Source organism: Eublepharis macularius, chromosome 11 (assembly GCF_028583425.1).
Source record: "Eublepharis macularius isolate TG4126 chromosome 11, MPM_Emac_v1.0, whole genome shotgun sequence".
NCBI lineage: Eukaryota > Metazoa > Chordata > Lepidosauria > Squamata > Eublepharidae > Eublepharis > Eublepharis macularius.
The window spans coordinates 58,804,939-58,817,367 of record NC_072800.1 but is presented as its reverse complement, the minus strand read 5'-3'; the positions used below and the strand labels follow the sequence as shown (position 1 = coordinate 58,817,367).

The following is a 12,429-nucleotide window of genomic DNA, read 5'->3' as shown; positions in this document are numbered from 1 at the left end:
GCTTCAAATTTTGCATCTGTGCTGTTTAATATTCCCAAAGGAGGAAGGGATTCCCAGTCATAAGATTGCAATAAGCATCTGTGGACTCTCATAGATAAAACTTGACAACTCTGCGTGCAGGCCAAAATGGGTCTGAATATTTGAACAGCCTCCCTCAACTCCTGTGTCAATGCCCCAAGGCCCTTCTATTCATCTAGCTTAAATTAATGATCTCACTGATGGTGCTTGCAATTGAACCACAGCTCTCCTGAGCCAAGCACTTTCATACTGAATTTGATTAATTCTGATGACTGTTAATTCTCACCGTTAATTAGGTAAGGTACTTCCGTAAAAAGAATATAGTGTGCTGAGAAAAAGCAACTGGCACAGATTGCCACCATGCCTATTTACTACTGAATATAAGCAGCGCTTGCATGCATTCTAAAAGTCTCATTGTTTATCTTACATGTGTGGAATTTATTATTGAGATGCAGAATCTTGCATCTTGGAAACCTCAGTTCCCCCCCGCCCTTTAAAAAAGCAATTCCTAATTCTCATAGTTGCAGAAAAGCATGTGGGGAAAGCAAAGCATCTATAGCATACAGTAAGATGGTCTTTTCCAGAAGCACTGGTTATCAGGCACCTATGATTTTGGCCCCTCTCCCCATTATTTTCCCATAGCAGCAGTTACTGGTTGATTTTCCCACTTCTCCTTTCCAGTTAAATGAATGAGGTCTAAGCTGGAAGTTCCTAAATCAAATCTAGACTTAGTCATTTGAACACATTGAGCAGCACCAGGGAAGTCGCTATCTTTCAGCCTCTGATTGTCTATCCCTTGTGGATACAGCTAGATAAGATGTGCAAGATCCATGACTGGTTCTCCTGATGTATTTTTAAGGTTAAGAGTAGTCAGTAGGGGCTTGCATTTGATTAATTTTTTGCTAAAGAATTTGCATTCCTATAGATGTAGATTTAATATAAATTGTGTTCATTTTGAAATCTTTACAGGGTTACAATGTGTTCACCGAGTTCCTTAACAGCATCATATTCATTTCTATCTTATAGACTCCCGTTGCTTGAGGAAAGGGGAGGAGCTGCCCCAGACATGACGTTTCTAGAGAAACCTCTAGTTATACAGATCTCCAAATGTGTAATGTGCACACATCAGAAATGCAGGAACCAGAGCTGTAGTGTGGTTATAATTACATGGTATATTCTTTGATGTTGCTTATATAGGTTGAATTTTTGCTCAAGACTATTTCTTGCCTAAAAGTGCCCCTCTAAACACTTCAGAGCAGTGTAATATAAAAAGCAACAAGATCTCACAAGACACCTTTTAAGAATTTACATTACATCACAGTGTTTGTTGCCTGGTACATTTCTTTATCTCCTTGCTCTTTTTCTCCTTGCTCTTTCTCCCAGATTCCTAGGAAAGGTATAAGAAATAAAAAATAAAGATTGGCGTTCTAATGGAAGAACAAAGATCTCATTATCCTTGAAGCTATTCTGTCTGTTTCCAAATAGTACTTTGGCCTTTTCTCAGTTCTGTGGCATGAGATTCCTGCTAACTTTCCCTCTCACTGCAGACCTTTATGTTCCTGATGATTGGTTCCATTGCACCTCAACTAGAATCCTTGAATCAGAACCAACATGCTTATCTCTTATAGGTGGGGCAGGGGCTCAGTGATAGAGCATCTGCTTTGTCCCCAAAAGTCCCAGGTTCAATCCCTGGCATTGCCAGTTAAAAGATCAGGCAATAGGTGATGTGAATGAGAGCCACTGCCTATCAGAGAAGACAATTCTGACCTTGATGGAACAATGGTCTAAATCAGTATATGGTAACCTTATGTGTTCATTAGGAGTGTGCAAATCAAAACAGATGAGCCAGAAATACCCCCAGAAATTGCTGTTTTGTTTGGTTAAAGCAGCTTCTAGAACAATGAACCAAATCTGGGAAACCAAATTATAACAACACCCTCCCACCACAAAGTTTTGGTTCTTACTTTACAGCAGCAGCACCAGGCAGGCACTGGGCCTGCATGGCAGCATCTTCTTTTCCTTGATGGGATTCACCAATCAGCGCCCAAGGGAAGAGGACCGTTAATTTGGGGGAAGGGGGAATGTGTGAAATCTGCATAAGTACATCTCCCCCCCCCATCATTATCCAGGCAATGGCATTGTCTCCCTGCCGATTAGGTCCTCACAAGAGGAGATATGCTGCACCTATCAGCTTTGGCAACATTTGGAGGGGAGAATGTGCAGACTTAAATCAGAGGCTGCAATTCTAAAGACACTTCCCTGAGAATAAGCACTATTGAATAACAAAGGACTTACATCTGAGTAGACCTGTTGAGGTGCATCTTGGTTTGTTTTGGGGTGCTACCCAGCCACTGGTTTGTCTACCCCACCCTCATCAGCACACTTGGGTGGTCAGTCGCTGTGAGGACAAGTGCCTCTCGTGTGTGTGCGCAAAAGGTCTGTTCAAACAAACATGATAAAAAACCCAAAAGTCTTCAATCAGAGGCTGCAATTCTAAAGACATGATCCCGGGAGTAAGTACTATTGAATAACATGGGACTTACATCTGAGTAGAAGTGTTTAGGATTACTTCCCCTTTCCCCATCCAGCATAATTCTCCACATGAAGCATAAGTCAAGCCTCCTGCAAGCCATTTGCATTTCCATTGTTTTGTCTGTATGTAGTGTAACTGAGGAAAAAGTTGGTAGATTGATAGTTTAGAGGGAGGACTATGTTCTATGATATTTTGGTGCTGTTAAGTGCAAAAATAGCTGCCCTAAAGATTCTGGAAGCCCACATTGCAAAGAACAAGGGAGAAACTCATGATAACAAAGAAAATCAAACAGATTAGATCCAAGCTGCCATCATCCCAGCTGAAAAAACAATAACAGTACATAGTTCCTTTGGAAACTCCAGATTCAAAACTGAGATGGAATTTTTTTCAGTGCACACCCTTAGTGTTCATACCTCAGTACAACCTATCATAAATTACTATTTTATAATCCTGTAGTCATTAATGATCACAGTAAGAGACAACAGCACACACTTAAAAAAAAATTGTCTTATTTTTGTAAAAAAAATCTATGATGCTGTCCTGTACTATAAGCAGAATTACTATTCTGAGATGGGGTTATATTATTTCATAAATTGGTGCTGAATCTTTGGCCAGATGCTTGCTTGAAAAAGGGCATCTTCTTAACCAAGTGGCATATGTAAAGTGAGCACAGTGAAGGTTTTGATTAAAATGTTGCTCAGTGGCCTTTCAGGTAAATTCTAAAATTATTTAATATTCTTTTCTACACTTATGCGGGAAATGGCAAAGGCAGTATTAATAAAAGAGGACTTAGAGGAGTGCAGATTTGGAGCACTGGCTCCTTGACAAAAGTTATTTACCTAGCTAGAGTTTCATTTCAAAGTGAACAGAGCTCTGTGATGCTTATATTATGTTGAGGCCTTAAAACTCTGTTAGACATTTTTAACCCACTCTAATTTATTCCAGGAAAACTTTAATCCCTTGCAGAATGATACTGCTGTGAATGTTTTAAAAAAATCATAATCCACCCAACTGGGAAAAAAATCGGTAATGATGACATTGGCTCCAAGAGTATAGTTTAAAGTTGTTCTAAAAATGTAAAACCCAGGCCAAGAGTTAATAGGATATTTCAGACAGTTAACATTTCAATGCTCCTCCAAATCTTTATAAATTCACTTGCATCTCTGCCATTAGACAAATTCTGACTGAGCACTTCTAAGGCTTCTAAATCTAAATGTTTCACGAAAGCGCTATCAGAGGATCTGCTCTGATATTTTGCAAATCTCATTTGGCGCATTATGTATTATGGGGAGTCTAACAGAATAACAAGTTCTAAATTAAAAGGGAAGCAAGAAGTGTGGCAAATCAAATACAACATTAATACATGAAGTCTCCTTAGGCTGAGTCAAACCTCTGGTCTTCAGGGTTAGTATTGTTTACTCCAACTAGCAGCAGCTCTACAACAGCTCAGGTCGAATTCTTTCACATGACCTACTACAAAGTCCTTTTAATTTGTGATGCCGGGGATTGAACCTGGAACTTTTTGATGCAAAGCAAAAGCTCTAAGTAGCCCCACATTATAGGATATTTCTAAGTATTATAATAGAGTAGCAGAAAACAAGGGGAAAAAATTCCAGAACCATAACCCAATTTCCAACTGGGATGAAGGAATTCCCTGCTCCATAAGAATTGCTTTGTTGAATCGGGTTAAGGTAACTCTTGGCTAGTGTTCTGTTTCCGACAGGCCATCCAGGAGGTGGATAGCCACCTTCTATTTTTTATTTTTGTTCTTAGCATTTTTCTCAACATTTAATAGAGGGATATATCACACACACACACACATATATATATTGCATTTGATACATCCGTGCTGGAAGCTGAGTTCCATTAAACTTGTCACAACTAATAGACACTAATCTATCTCCTATAAAGCTGACTGGCTCTTTTAAAAAAGCCTTCTAAGCTAGAGGCCATCACCACACCCGCTAATAATACATTTCATATGTGAATTATGTGTTATGTTTCACTGGCTCCTTTTTAATTATCCAGTATGCAGGCTGAAGAGATTACATATTTTAGTAAAAAAAATCAACAGTTTCCCAGCCTTGAGGCTTATTACTTTATAAGCAGTCAATGCATTAAAAGCAATCCTCCCTCACATCTATTTTTTGAAAAATGTTCTCCTAGAGATCAATGGGTCTAAGATTTGGGTGTCTTTTCAGCAGTGATGTAAAGAATTTGTTTAGCTTTTTCTCCATTTTTCCTTTAGTAGATTTTAGTAACTGTCCAGTCAGGCAAGTTGCTGTTGTGGAAAAGAAGACAAAATCCTCTCTACACATGATGTGATGACATGGCACTTTCTTCTTTGGACAATGACCACACTTTAAAAACCAATACTGTAATTAATCATAATGAACTGTAATTCTTGTAAACTAACACAGGAAGACTGCAGGAAATCAGGAGGCATTCTGAACCATTTGGGGGTTTCTTCAAACCTGTCTTGCAGCCATTTAAGTTTCAATAGGCAATAGTTCATGAGCATGAAGGATGTCTTTAAATAACCCCTCCCCCCAGGCTTTGAGGTAAATTACTTACTCTCCCCAAGGAGTCTCTAGGGAGAAACTAATGCTCATGAAAAACACATCTAATGAAGTCACATGTCTCTGTGAAAATGTCCCCAGCATTTAAAAAAGATGCGGCATAAAGAAGGAAATGTTCTTTTCCCTTTCAGTGAATGGAAACCAGTCAGTCAGAACATCATAAATACACACTCTATCTTTTAAAACAAATTATGCTCAGTCAAAATATTCTCAAAATAACGAACAATTGAACAGAGATTTTTCTTTGTTGATGAGACATGAACCACCAAGTGAAAGAGGTACTATCAGTTCAATCCTAAATGGAGTTACATCCTTCTAATTCTATTAAAGTCAGTGGGTTAGACAGGAGCAACTCTGCACTGCAAATCACCTTGCCATCAGTAATGATCTTTTCAACATTTTCAAAACTACCCGGCAGTGCACCATGTGCTGACTAAGCAACATGCATTCTGTGTAAGTAAAGTAGGCCATACTCAGCCATAGTGATTGGTTACACTAAATCACTAACAGTGAAAGTCAATGGATTTAGACTAGAGAACTTGTCTTAGGATTGCACTGTAAATTTGCCTTGACATAATTAGTTCTACTCTTTATGATGTTGAGTCCATATCCTCCACCTTCCTTTCCACCCCATCTGTATCCCACCCCCAGCCCACTTGCATGTCACATATGTATGGCCTTGTAATAACGCCTGGCTTCATTGTATGGAAATGAAATAGGAATGTGACTGTATAATTCTGAGATGCTGGGAATGAGAGGAGAGAGTCGGAAAACTGTAGTTGAATTGGAACACAGAAATCACAAGAGAGGGAAACCCAGGAAGCTCAGAGGAGAGAGAAAGAGCAAGATCAGTAAGAAATAAAGCAGAAAACCAGGAAAGTGGGGAAGTTTTGTTGTTCTATCCTTATGCAAAAGGTTCAAAACACTATTCTTTAGGAGGGCATTTTTGTAGAGGGAGCAAAGCTGCAGTGTAATGGATCAGCTCAGGAGGTGACTTTTATTGGGGATAAAGTCTTTTCTGCACTGATTGTCTTGTTGCCTTAAGCACAAGAGGTTTGCATCCATTGTTCTTGTTTTCCCCCACCGTTCTACAATCCCCAACCCAACTGCATTATTTTGTCTTACTAGGAATCTTCAAATTCAAATATTATCATACATTTTACAGGTTGACTGAAAGGTTTTAAAATCCTAATTCTAATCAGCTTTGATTCTCAGTAAGAAAGACAGAATATAAAATGAAAATATAACAACATCAATAACAATAAGAAAAAAAAGAATTCTATAATTTTGGCTTAGATTAGTAACTATGTTATAGTTTGCTGTTTGTTACATTCTTTCTAATTTTATATAAAATATACAAACATATCACTTTCTTTCACCTGTTTAAAGAGTTTTTAAACATCTGTACAGACTCTGAACCTTAAGAGCAGTATAAAGTCTCGAGTGGCTGGGCATCCTCGGCAGAGGAGTTCTGGAGAGATTCCCACTTTTGGGCATCCTGAGGCCTGGTCAAACTATGGTGTAATGTCGCTTATGATGCAGTTATTTGGGCAACACATTTGTTAAGGGAACTGCGATAAGGAATTGCCATGTTTCGTATTTCTTTGCATTTATATTTTGTTATTCCTTATCTCCAAGTAACTGCAGGGTCATTATGGTTTTGAAAGATCAGATTCTAGTGATGCAAGTGCATAAGTCTCTTTGTTTTCTAGTGATGCTCTGTGTTAAATAACAATAATAATGTTACTCTGCTTCCCTTCCCTTCATCCCATGCCCTTTAGTTTCTTCTCACTTGTCTTGACACTCACAGCCACTTAACTATAAGCTTTTAAGAAACATCTCTAATAGGAAACTTGCTGCCTCGAGTTACCTCCCTTTGCTTATCTTGACGCCATTCATTGCAAACTGACAACATTCACTCCTTTCTTTACCTAGATTTTGTGCCTTCTTCATAACTCTTCTTTCATCTAACAGGAGGCAATATATTAACCTTTTGATAACAGTCTGAGACCATACAATTCAAATATCTCAACCATACTGAAATGAAACAGACTACTGAATTTGTTGCTTTCTACCACCAACAGTTTAAGCTGTAAATTAGTTTTAGAAGCTTATAAAACTACGACTAGTGAATAATACATTTTTGTGTTGAACATACAGATACTGAGCAGCACATCAATAGTGCAGGTAAAAGAGTTGCTAGGTAGAAAAACAAGTTAGTTACCAAAATATTTTTATGTTTAAAGACCCTCATTACACACTGAGAAGATTATATCCAGCCTTCTTTGGGGGGTTCTGTTTAAAATTATTACTCACTTGCTGTGGTTTGTTTTGTGTGAATTATATGGCATCATTTGAGCTGACCACATGATGGCATCAACCTATCACTTTTTTAATTTAATACATGTGTCTTGCTATGCTTGATCCTATTTTGACCAGTTTACCTAGCAAACGTTGGTGGAAACTGTGTGGCAAAAACTCACAGGAAATGATGTTTATTTTTAAAATTTATATTCTGGCTTTTAGTAAATGTCTCACAGTTCCTGTAAAATGAAATTAAAATTACCAAGTGGTAACAAGTATTTTAAAAGATCATGATAAAATACTAAAAAATATAATGTATGTAAAACAACCAGCAGATAAGATCAGAAGCAACGCAGAATCTATAAGGGATCAAAATTGAGTATCCAAAATAACCCCAAATCAACAGAATATGTCAACGCCCATCTCCATTAATCCAACACAAATGCTGTCAGAAGAAGAGGGTCTTTTCATGGCTTCCAGGGCCAAGCTACAAGTGACGAATGACACTTGAACGGCAAGTGTATTTCTCCCTGTTCACTTGCCCTCCACTCAATCCACTTGCCATTCAAGTGTCATTCGTCACTTGTAGCTTGGCCCCCAGACTTCAAAAGGGATGAAGCCAAGTGTATAGAGAAGGAGAGGAAATTAGTGTCACCTTCAAGAAGACCCTGCCACATATGCCCACTTATGGAACTTCTGAGGGTGGAGAAACAGAGGGAGTCTGCACAGCTAACCTGATTGTATAAATAGATATAACAATAACAACATTTGATTTATATACCATCCTTCAGGACAACTTAATACCCACTCAGAGTGGTTTACAAAGTTTGTCCCAAATAACCGTTAAAGTTCACAACTATCATCTTGAATTGAGATTGGAAATTAAATAGGAACCAGTGAAGTCAGCTCAAAGCTGATGTAATGCCATGCAGACACTGAAGGGGGAGGAGGTGGGGAAGGCTGCTTGCTCAAGAACCACAATTCCAAAACCACAAGAGGGTTCATTAATTGTATTATGCTCTGCAACCTAGTCACATCTAAGATGTGTGAAGTAGAATATACAGAGTTCTTTTCCTTCATGGCTGCACCTGTCCCACTCTATATCTAGCATTACATACCAGGAAATATCACTCAAATTAAACCCAAGGGTTTTTAAAAAATTTAAACCAACCTGTCTGGTATTCAATCCACTAACAGTGAGAATATGTTGCTTAATCCTGTAATGCAAGAGATACATTCAAAGATAAATTTTAGAAAAGATATGAACAATGAAGGCAAAAGCTACAATTTTGAAGACTGCGGAATGTAGTGCTGGTAGTAGAAATTTGAATTTGTAACCTATAGCTGCAAGTAGAGAAGCCTAGCTAGTTACCTGCCTCAGTTCTGATTCTGCTGACGGATTCATGTGAGACTGACACAATGTGCTTTTTCAACCCTCTTCCTCCTCCTAATTGGCTCCTGCTCCCAATATGCCGCTTAAGAATTACATCCGAAGTCTTTCCCCCTCTCTCTGTGACATCTTCATTGCTGCTTCATTAACCGGTGCACCATCAGTGCATTTCATTACAGCTTCTCTCCTCTCTCACTGTGCTGATCTCAGACACAGATACAAATCAGCTATCAAATGCTATGCTGTATTTATCTTCCCTGCATTTCAAAAGAAGGGAAAATTGGCTAAATCATCCCAGGGGCAAATATACCCATGTTTGTCTCCCTTCCTCTGCCTGCTCCATTGAGTAGCTAGAAAAAGATTTAGTTAGGAACAATTCTTGATATATGATTTTAAAATACACAATTTCAAAAGTATTTTGGGATTTGAGATGGTTCTTAAAGCCACCCTTGGATAAAGAAGATTCTGATAGAAGCACTTCCCATGATGGCATCCCGCAGGAAAAGAAAAGTGGAATGATTGTCAGTAAATGGAAAAGACCTCCCTGTTTGCTTACAGACCCTTTGGCATTTCTACAGGGAGGACATATTTGAAATATTGCTTGTTGTTGAAGAATAGAAATAATTCTGTTAGCAAGTAAGATAGTGAGAAGGGATGGCAAATTAGAACTCCAGTGATGATCTTTCAGATCCTTCAGCTTGATGGGATAAACGTTCAGCTCATATTCTGAATTTCATGTTATAAAAAACAATTAATCTAACACTAAATAATTGAGAAATTTAGGAAATAACAGCTGAGTCTTGTTATTATGAATGGCTTTGGAATGAGGTGTGTTCTGATCAGCACTGTGCATGGCTTGAGTGAAAGATTATTCCCCTTTGTGTGTTTGAGCACCGATTTGCTGTCCCTTTCAGATATTATAATGGCAGCATATTTTATTCTGGTACTGAGCACTGTATAAAAAGGAAAAAAAATGTCTGTATGAATGACAGACTTCAGCAATGATTTTTATTAATGCTTTTCCTGCCTTCTCTTTGCCTGTTATTACTTACAATTTTAAATTGTAAACTTTTTGGAACAGGAGCCTTTTATCATTCTTTAAAATGCTACAAAGGCATAGTAATTATCATAATAAATCATCATCAACATGTACCATAAAATCATTTTAATTATTATTATTAGTAGTAGTAGTAGAAGTAGTAACAACATTTGATTTATATACTACCCTTCTGGACAACGTAACACCCACTCACAGCAGTTTACAGAGAATGTTATTATTATCCCCACAACAATCACCCTGTGAGGTGGGTGGGACTGAGAGAGCTCCTAGAAGCTGTGACTGACCCAAGGTCACCCAGCTGGCTTCAAGTGGAGGAGTGGGGAATTAAGCCCAGTTTTCCAAATTAGAGTCCCATCACTCTTAACCACTACACCAAATTGGCTCTCTCTAATAGTGGTTGTGGTAGTAGTAGTAGTAATGGAATGATAACATTAATTTAGTGTTTAAATTGTACTGTTTTCTGCCCAAATTACTGATGTAATAGAAACCCAGTTCACTAGATACAGTGAATGTATGTTTGTAAGAAAGAGCCAACACATATTCACTTTACAAATGAAACCAGGGACCAGTATATCACACATTCAACTGCACATACATTAAATGTAACATAAGTTATTCAAAACATGTTTTAAAAGACTCAAGTACACCTTGTACACAGACTGCATGTGCATTCACCTCAACTTATATGATACAGGCTATAGTCTGTACTCAAATGGTTTTCAGTCTACAAAGTCTACAAAGGGTGGGACTGACAATGTGTTGGAGGTATGAAGGCACGGAAAGTCATGTGGCAGGAGAGCTGCCAAAGCTAAAAAAGTTGTGGAACGACAGTGCTAAATTGGTAGGGCATCTGAGAAGGCATTTAAATGAGAAGATTGCAGAGAAAGGGAAAAGCTTTTTGTTCAGACATGTAGTATCCAAAACATCATCACAGTGAGATTTAGAAGTGCTTTCAGAGACAAATAGTGTGTATGTGTGGCATATAAAAGAAGATAAATGGATAAGAAGACATTCCTTGACTTCTTTTTGCTATTTGTATACAAGACTCAGCTCGATTTCTTTTTGCTATTTAATTAACATAGTAATTATATGCAAGATGATGGTTTAAATATTGATAATTTGAGAGCCAGTTTGGTATAGTGGTTAAGAGCAGCTCTTTGGTGCTCTCAGTCCCACCCACCTCACAGGGTGATTGTTGTGGGGATAATAATAACCTACTTTGTAAACTGCTCTGAGTGGGTGTTGAGTTGTCCTGAAGGGTGGTATATAAATCTAATGTTGTTGATACTATTATTATTAAAAATGAATTTGAACTTGCTACATTTACAATGCAATCCCAAACAGTGCTTCACCCTTCTAAATCCATTGAAATCTTTGCTTTGCGAAGACTGGAATTGTTGTTATAAGTGTATATATCTAAGCACCTTTTCCTTCCTTTCTTTCAGGTCACATGTGCAAATTTAACCAGTGGTGGAAAATCAGAACTTCTAAAAACAGGCAGTTCCAAATCCACACTAAAACACATATGGACAGAAAGCAGCAAAGATTTATCTATCAGCCGGCTGCTATCGCAGACTTTTCGTGGCAAAGAGAATGACACAGATTTGAGCCTGCGGTATGATGCCCCAGAAACTTATTCCGAGCAAGATCTCTGGGACTGGCTGAGGAACTCCACAGATCTTCAAGAGCCTCGACCCAGAGCAAAGAGACGGCCCATTGTCAAGACTGGGAAGTTTAAGAAAATGTTTGGCTGGGGCGATTTTCATTCCAATATCAAGACAGTGAAGTTAAACCTGTTGATAACTGGGAAAATAGTTGATCATGGAAATGGGACGTTTAGTGTTTACTTCAGGCATAATTCTACAGGCCAAGGGAATGTATCTGTCAGCTTGGTGCCCCCTACCAAAATAGTGGAGTTTGACTTGGCACAACAAACAGTGATTGATGCCAAAGATTCCAAGTCCTTTAACTGCCGCATCGAATACGAGAAGGTCGACAAAGCCACCAAGAACACAATTTGCAACTACGACCCTTCAAAAACATGTTATCAGGAGCAGACCCAAAGCCATGTGTCATGGCTCTGTTCCAAGCCCTTTAAAGTGATCTGTATTTATATTTCATTTTATAGTACAGATTATAAACTAGTTCAGAAGGTGTGTCCTGATTATAACTACCACAGCGACACGCCTTACTTCCCTTCAGGTTGAAGAGAACTGTGTGTCTGAGACTGGACCCTGAGGAATAAATAATAATAATTATTAAAAAAAGAAAGATTAAAAGAGGTCATATAACAGGGCTGTTACCTCAAAGAAGAAGGCCACATCTATTGCCTGGAATGTGTCTACACTCTGCTGCTGATGTCAACAGGCTGCAAATATGTTAGTGGAGATGAATCACTTGCCATTTCTGCCCAGTCAGCTCCATGTATATCACTCTGGCTGTAAATCACTATGGATTTTAAATAACACCACATACAATTTCTCTTTCTCCCCCCTTCTCCCTCTTTACAGCTCACATCTATTGAGATTCCTGTTAAAGAGGGCTT

The 12,429-nt window shown here is 38.4% G+C and overlaps 1 protein-coding gene across 1 annotated transcript; it reads left to right on the top strand.

Annotated features, from left to right (window-relative positions):
* Nucleotides 1-10,547: 10,547 nt before the first annotated feature.
* Nucleotides 10,548-12,091, top strand: NXPH1 (neurexophilin 1). The gene is made up of 2 exons (XM_054990944.1): nucleotides 10,548-10,649; nucleotides 11,330-12,091. Exons 1-2 carry the CDS (start codon nucleotides 10,548-10,550, stop codon nucleotides 12,089-12,091), a joined length of 864 nt encoding a protein of 287 aa, XP_054846919.1.
* The last annotated feature ends 338 nt before the right edge of the window (nucleotides 12,092-12,429 follow it).